This window comes from Palaemon carinicauda, chromosome 36 (assembly GCF_036898095.1).
Source record: "Palaemon carinicauda isolate YSFRI2023 chromosome 36, ASM3689809v2, whole genome shotgun sequence".
Lineage (NCBI taxonomy): Eukaryota > Metazoa > Arthropoda > Malacostraca > Decapoda > Palaemonidae > Palaemon > Palaemon carinicauda.
In genome coordinates, this window is record NC_090760.1 from 1856805 (window position 1) to 1864304 (window position 7500).

General features: G+C 34.4%; 1 protein-coding gene across 1 annotated transcript in view; it reads left to right on the forward strand.

Moving 5' to 3' along the window:
* The window catches only part of LOC137628326 (SET domain-containing protein SmydA-8-like), a 17473-nt gene that overhangs the window by 3538 nt on the left and 6435 nt on the right, over positions 1 to 7500 (forward strand). The window contains exons 3-4 of the mRNA XM_068359490.1: positions 1 to 179; positions 4740 to 4963. The exon at positions 1 to 179 is cut by the window's left edge and continues 14 nt beyond it. Of these exons, the coding sequence (XP_068215591.1) occupies positions 1 to 179; positions 4740 to 4963 (403 nt within the window). The remainder of the gene's footprint in view (positions 180 to 4739; positions 4964 to 7500) is intronic.

Consider the following 7500-nt stretch of genomic DNA (forward strand, 5'->3'; position numbering starts at 1 on the left):
GCAGAGACATCCGGGCTGGGGAAATCATCCTGAAAGAGCAGCCGGTCGTCATCGGGCCCAAACAGAGATCGGTGCCGTTGTGTTTGGGATGCCACAAGGCCATCGACGGGACGGTGAGGTGTTCCAAGTGCCACTTCCCGATCTGCGCTCCTTCCTGCGAGATATCAAAGTACCACAAGGTTAGTTAAACAGTCACATCTTGGATGGGATTTGACATTTTCTATTATTTTTACGTCTTGAAAAATGGAGGTCTGACATGGGCAGTCATTTAAGTTTTATTAACTTGACGGATGATCTAAAGTGACTTGTTTTAATGACAGATACTCATACGTAGCAACCAAACTACATTAAACTAAATTTTTTAATGCCTCTACATTTTAGTAACGTGAAATCTAAATTCAACATGGTGTATAAGCAAATTCCGACCTAAAATATAGGACGTACTTATATCAGTCACACGAGTAGTTATTTACTACACGTGTGACTGGATCCATTATTTAGCAAGTACTTTGGGATGAGGTCCTTAGCTTCACATCCCCTGCTATTGATATTCAAGACACCCAAGGGCTAACTTCATGTGCATATTGGTAACCCATCCAAATACAAAACAATCAATTTTGATTAACTGCAAATCATAGTCTATTTAGATAAAACTCCCATTTATTACTAACGTAATGTACCTTTCTAAACACCCACTACCAATTTCTTACACATTTCCGCATGCTTCCATAAATCATCTGCCTATATCATCTACATATTTCTGCATGCTTCCATCAACCATCTGCCTATATCATCTACATATTCCCGCATGCTTCCATCAATCATCTGCCTATATCATCTACATATTTCTGCATGCTTCCATCAATCATCTGCCTATATCATCTACATATTCCTGCATGCTTCCATCAATCATCTGCCTATATCATCTACATATTTCTGCATGCTTCCATCAATCATCTGCCTATATCATCAACATATTTCTGCATGCTTCCATCAATCATCTGCCTATATCATCTACATATTTCTGCATGCTTCCATCAATCATCTGCCTATATCATCACATATTTCTGCATGCTTCCATCAATCATCTGCCTATATCATCTACATATTTGTGCATGCTTCCATCAATCATCTGCCTATATCATCTACATATTTCTGCATGCTTCCATCAATCATCTGCCTATATCATCACATATTTCTGCATTCTTCCATCAACCATCTGCCTATATCATCTACATATTTCTGCATGCGTCCATCAATCATCTGCCTATATCATCTACATATTTCCAAATGCTTCCATCAATCATCTGCCTATATCATCTACATATTTCCGCATGCTTCCATCAATCATCTGCCTATATCATCTACATATTTCCGCATGCTTCCATCAACCATCTGCCTATATCATCTACATATTCCCGCATGCTTCCATCAATCATCTGCCTATATCATCTACATATTTCCGCATGCTTCCATCAATCATCTGCCTATATCATCTACATATTTCCGCATGCTTCCATCAACCATCTGCCTATATCATCTACATATTTCTGCATGCTTCCATCAATCATCTGCCTATATCATCTACATATTTCTGCATGCTTCCATTAATCATCTGCCTATATCATCTACATATTTCCGCATGCTTCCATCAATCATCTGCCTATATCATCTACATATTTCTGCATGCTTCCATCAATCATCTGCCTATATCATCTACATATTTCTGCATGCTTCCATCAATCATCTGCCTATATCATCTACATATTTCTGCATGCTTCCATCAATCATCTGCCTATATCATCTACATATTTCCGCATGCTTCCATCAATCATCTGCCTATATCATCTACATATTTCTGCATGCTTCCATCAATCATCTGCCTATATCATCTACATATTTCTGCATGCTTCCATCAATCATCTGCCTATATCATCTACATATTTCTGCATGCTTCCATCAATCATCTGCCTATATCATCTACATATTTCTGCATGCTTCCATCAATCATCTGCCTATATCATCTACATATTTCTGCATGCTTCCATCAATCATCTGCCTATATCATCTACATATTTCTGCATGCGTCCATCAACCATCTGCCTATATCATCTACATATTTCTGCATGCTTCCATCAATCATCTGCCTATATCATCTACATATTTCTGCATGCTTTCATCAATCATCTGCCTATATCATCTCCATATTTCTGCATGCTTCCATCAATCATCTGCCTATATCATCTACATATTTCTGCATGCTTCCATCAATCATCTGCCTATATCATCTACATATTTCTGCATGCGTCCATCAATCATCTGCCTATATCATCTACATATTTCCGCATGCTTCCATCAATCATCTGCCTATATCATCTACATATTTCTGCATGCTTCCATCAATCATCTGCCTATATCACCTACATATTTCTACATGCTTCCATCAATCATCTGCCTATATCATCTACATATTTCTGCATGCTTCCATCAATCATCTGCCTATATCATCTACATATTTCTGCATGCTTTCATCAATCATCTACATATTTCTGCATGCTTCCATCAATCATCTGCCTATATCATCTCCATATTTCTGCATGCTTCCATCAATCATCTGCCTATATCATCTACATATTTCCGCATGCTTCCATCAATCATCTGCCTATATCATCTACATATTTCCGCATGCTTCCATCAATCATCTGCCTATATCATCTCCATATTTCTGCATGCTTCCATCAATCATCTGCCTATATCATCTACATATTTCCGCATGCTTCCATCAATCATCTGCCTATATCATCTACATATTTCTGCATGCTTCCATCAATCATCTGCCTATATCATCTACATATTTCTGCATGCTTCCATCAATCATCTGCCTATATCATAGAATTCCTTTCTGCATGCTTCCATCAATCATCTGCCTATATCATAGAATTCCAACTATGTCTAACAGTACTTATATCGATTTTTCACCTATGTCTAACACAGCTTGTACTATTATTAGCAGACGTCTATATGCCTAACAATTCTCCCATTATGTCTAACACGTCTCATACTATTCTTAGCACTCATCTACCCGTCAAACAATTCTCAACCAATTTCTAACACACCTTGTACTATTTTCAGCAGCCATCCATCATTCAAACAATTCTCAACCTATCTTTAACAAACATGGTACTATTTCAAACACCATCAAACAATTTTCAACCTATTTCTAAGACACCTTGTACTATTTCAAACACTCATCAAACAATTCTCAACCTATTTCTAACACACCTTGTACTATTGCAAACAACCATCAAACAATTCTCAACTTATTTCTAACACACCTTGTACTATTGCAAACACCCATCAAACAATTCTCAACACATTTCTAACACACCTTGTACTATTGCAAACAACCATCAAACAATTCTCAACCTATGTCTGAGACACCTTGTAATATTTCAAACAAACATCAAACAATTCTCAACCTATTTCTAACAAACCTTGTACTATTTAAAACAACCATCAAACAATTTTCAACCTATTTTAACACACCTGGTATTATTTCAAACACCCATCAAATAATTCTAAACCTATTTTAACACACCTTGTACTATTTCAAACAACCATCAAACAATTCTCAACCTCGTCCTAACACACCTACTGCTATTTCAAACAAAAATCAAACAATTCTCAACCTATTTCTAACACACCTTGTACTATTTCAAGCAATCATCAAACAATTCTCAACCTATGTCTAAAACACCTAATACTATTTCAAACCATCAAACAATTCTCAACCTATTTCTAACACACCTTGTACTATTTCAAACACCCATCAAACAATTCTCAACCTGTGTCTAACACACCTTGTACTATTGCAAACAACAATCAAACAATTCTCAACTTATGTCTAACGCACCTAATACTATTTTAGCACCCCACCAGTCATTCAATTCTCCACCTATGTCTAACACACATCTACCCATGTCCAAAGCTACTTTATCAAAGTCTACCATCCCCTAAACTATGTCTAACACCGTCACTTGCGTTTCATGCTATCTAAATTTATATCCAAAACTCCGTCACCACTATCTAACACTATACGTCTCTAACACTGTTCCAGGATTGTCTAACATATCACCACCTTTGTAGCATTACTCTCTACCTATGCCTAACATATTACAGGCCGAATGTAGTCCAGTCCTCAATACATCTCCACATTACAGGCCGAATGTAAAGTCCTATCTTCAGTACACCATATTACAGGCCGAATGAAAAGTCCTATCCTTAATACATTATATTACAGGCCGACTATAAAGTCCTATCCTCAATACATCATATTACAGGCCGAATGTAAAGTCCTATCCTCAATGCATCATATTACAGGCCGAATGTAAAGTCCTATCTCCCTATTACAGGCCGAATGTAAAGTCCTATCTCCCTATTACAGGCCGAATGTAAAGTCCTTTCTCCATATTACAGGCCGAATGTAGTCCTATCTCCCTATTACAGGCCGAATATAAAGTCCTATCTCCATATTACAGGCCGAATGTAAAGTCCTATCCTCAATACATCTTTACATTACAGGCCGAATGTAAAGTCCTATCCTTAATACATCTCTATATTACAGTCCGAATGTAGAGTCCTATCTTCAGTATATCTCCATATTACAGGCCGAATGTAAAGTCCTATCCTCAATACATCATATTACAGGCTGAATGTAAAGTCCTATCTCCATATTACAGGCCGAATGTAAAGTCCTAGCCGGCGCCACGGCCAAGATCAAGATCGACAACGAAGGATCCGTGCATCCCGCCTACGAGTGCATCCTGCCCTTGCGGTGCCTCCTGATGAAGGAGTCCGAACCGAAGAAGTGGGAGGCCATCAATAACCTTCAGGATAACGTGACGAATATAGTCAATACGGAAGTGGGTCACGTGATACAGAGGAACGTGGTCGAATTTCTGAGGTAATGGGCCTAGGCCTATGTGACTTTTCGTAATTTTCATTTTTATATAATTAATAGGCCTACCTTCACGGATAATGGTGATACATATTACACAGTAATTGTTATGTATCCTTGCTAGATGGTGATACATATTATGTGACTGTTATCGTAATTTTCATTTATATATAAATAATGCTTTCACGGATAATGGTGATACATATTACTATATAAATAATACTTTCATGGATAATGGTGATACATATTAAACAGTAAATGTTATGTATCCTGGTTAGGTGGTGATACATTATAGCAAACGTTATGTATCCTTACTAGATGGTGATACATTTTACACAGTAAACAGAGAATTAAAATGCCAACGAACATATAAAAGTTCATATAAGACATTTTATTAAGGAATTAATCACATAAAAAAAACCTTAATTTGAGATTCATACAAATATTAATCAGTCATTTAAAATTAAATCAAAGACTTAAAAATTCTTTGGGTTCGTAATTTCAATTGGGGTTGAAATTTTTACATTAATGAATATAAAAAATACTATTTGATAAGTAAAATATCCAACCATTTCTCTCTATTTATAAATTTTTACATTAATATTAATATAAAAAAATACTATTTGATAAGTAAAATATCCAGCTATTTCTCTCTATTTATAAATTTTACATTAATATGAATATATAAAATACTATTTGATAAGTAAAATATCCATCCATTTCTCTATTTATAAATTTTTACATTAATATAAAAAATACTATTTGATAAGTAAAATATCCATCCATTTCTATTTATACATTTTACATTAATATGAATATAAAAAATAGTATTTGATAATTAAAATATCCAACCATTTCTCTCTATAAATTTTACATTAATATTAATATAAAAAATACTATTTGATAAGTAAAATATCCAACCATTTCTCTATAAATTTTACATTAATATGAATATATAAAATACTATTTGATAAGTAAAATACCCAACCATTTCTCTATTTATAAATTTTACATTAATATGAATATAAAAAATACTACTTTATAAGTAAAATATCCATCCATTTCTCTCTATAAATTTTACGTTAATATGAATATATAAAATACTATTTTATAAGTAAAATATCCAACTATTTCTCTCAATTTATATTTTACTTTTTCCCGCCAATTTCTTACATGAGAACCAACCAGAAATTAGTGATTTTAAACATTTTACCCTAAGTAAAATACCTATATTTTACTTTATCTCATTTAAAAAATCATCTTGCTCTTGTAAAATCATAGCTAAGAATATAATTAAATTATGATTTCCTTAAATTAAGTAAGAAATTAGTTACGTTAAAGAATATGAAATTCCTGAACCTATTTGTGGAACCGTAAGTCCATATACCTTAACGAAACAGATTTTATCAAACAAAACAGATTTTATCAAACAAAACAGATTTTATCAAACATATATAAAGGTTAATATTTCAAAACACTTTGATAAGGGAATTTAATTACCTTATTATCTGAAGACGAACTCCAGTCTTGAAATGTTGCAGCAAAAGCTTAAATAGGAGTTTGTGGGAGCCAAGTCTCAAGCTGTCCTAAGCTTTCCTCTTCCCGGGAACTTAAACTTTCCGAAGCTTTTCATCTGTAATTTTCTTCAATGAATAAACGTTTAATCCATTTCAATATAGAAACTGCTTCTCGATATATTGCAAAAGGGAGAATTGTTGATATCAATTGCATCACCTATGAGGATGCGTTGACGAATGTTTGTCCGCCATCTTGAATCTACGGCGTAATGTCAAATCCTACGTTTCTTTCGATTTACGCTGCTGAAGTCCTTCGTATTATGTTCCAGTCTGCTATCTGTAATTCCTTAACTTATTCTGCACTTGCCGGTGTAATTACAGTCTTTGTATGTTCACTATTATAAGAGAAATGATCACAAATTAACCACAAAAAAAATGTAAACTTTCCCGCACGGCGTCTACGAGACGACTGAAGTGGAAACAAGACACACGTTTTCACGGCAGGGTTGCCATGATTTGTAAATTAGAAAAGGCCAATTTTAATTAAACGCGGCTTTAAAAGGCCGAGCCATTAGTAGAAAAAGGCCATATATATAGTATTTACGACCCAGCTTTTTTCAAGATATTACTAAAGGCCAACTAATTAAAAAAAGAACAAATTTTAGGTTTTTTTTGGCCTGAAAAAAGGCCAAACTGGCAACCCTGAATTTCACGGTCTTTATAACACCGATATGAAATAAAACAGAGAACAGACCACATGTTTGCAAACACGTCATTCATATTACATATTTATATATTTATATAGTGTTTTAATTGTCATTCTATTATATATACTATATCATCATCATCATCATCATCAGCCGATGCTAGTCCAGTGCAGAACAAAGGCCTCAGACTGTTTATGGTCTATGTCAGACTATACTAACAATATAAGGTCGTCGGCAAATACGTCGTCCATATTAGATATTTATATATTTATATAGTGTTTTAATTGTCATTCTATTATATATACTATATCATCATCAT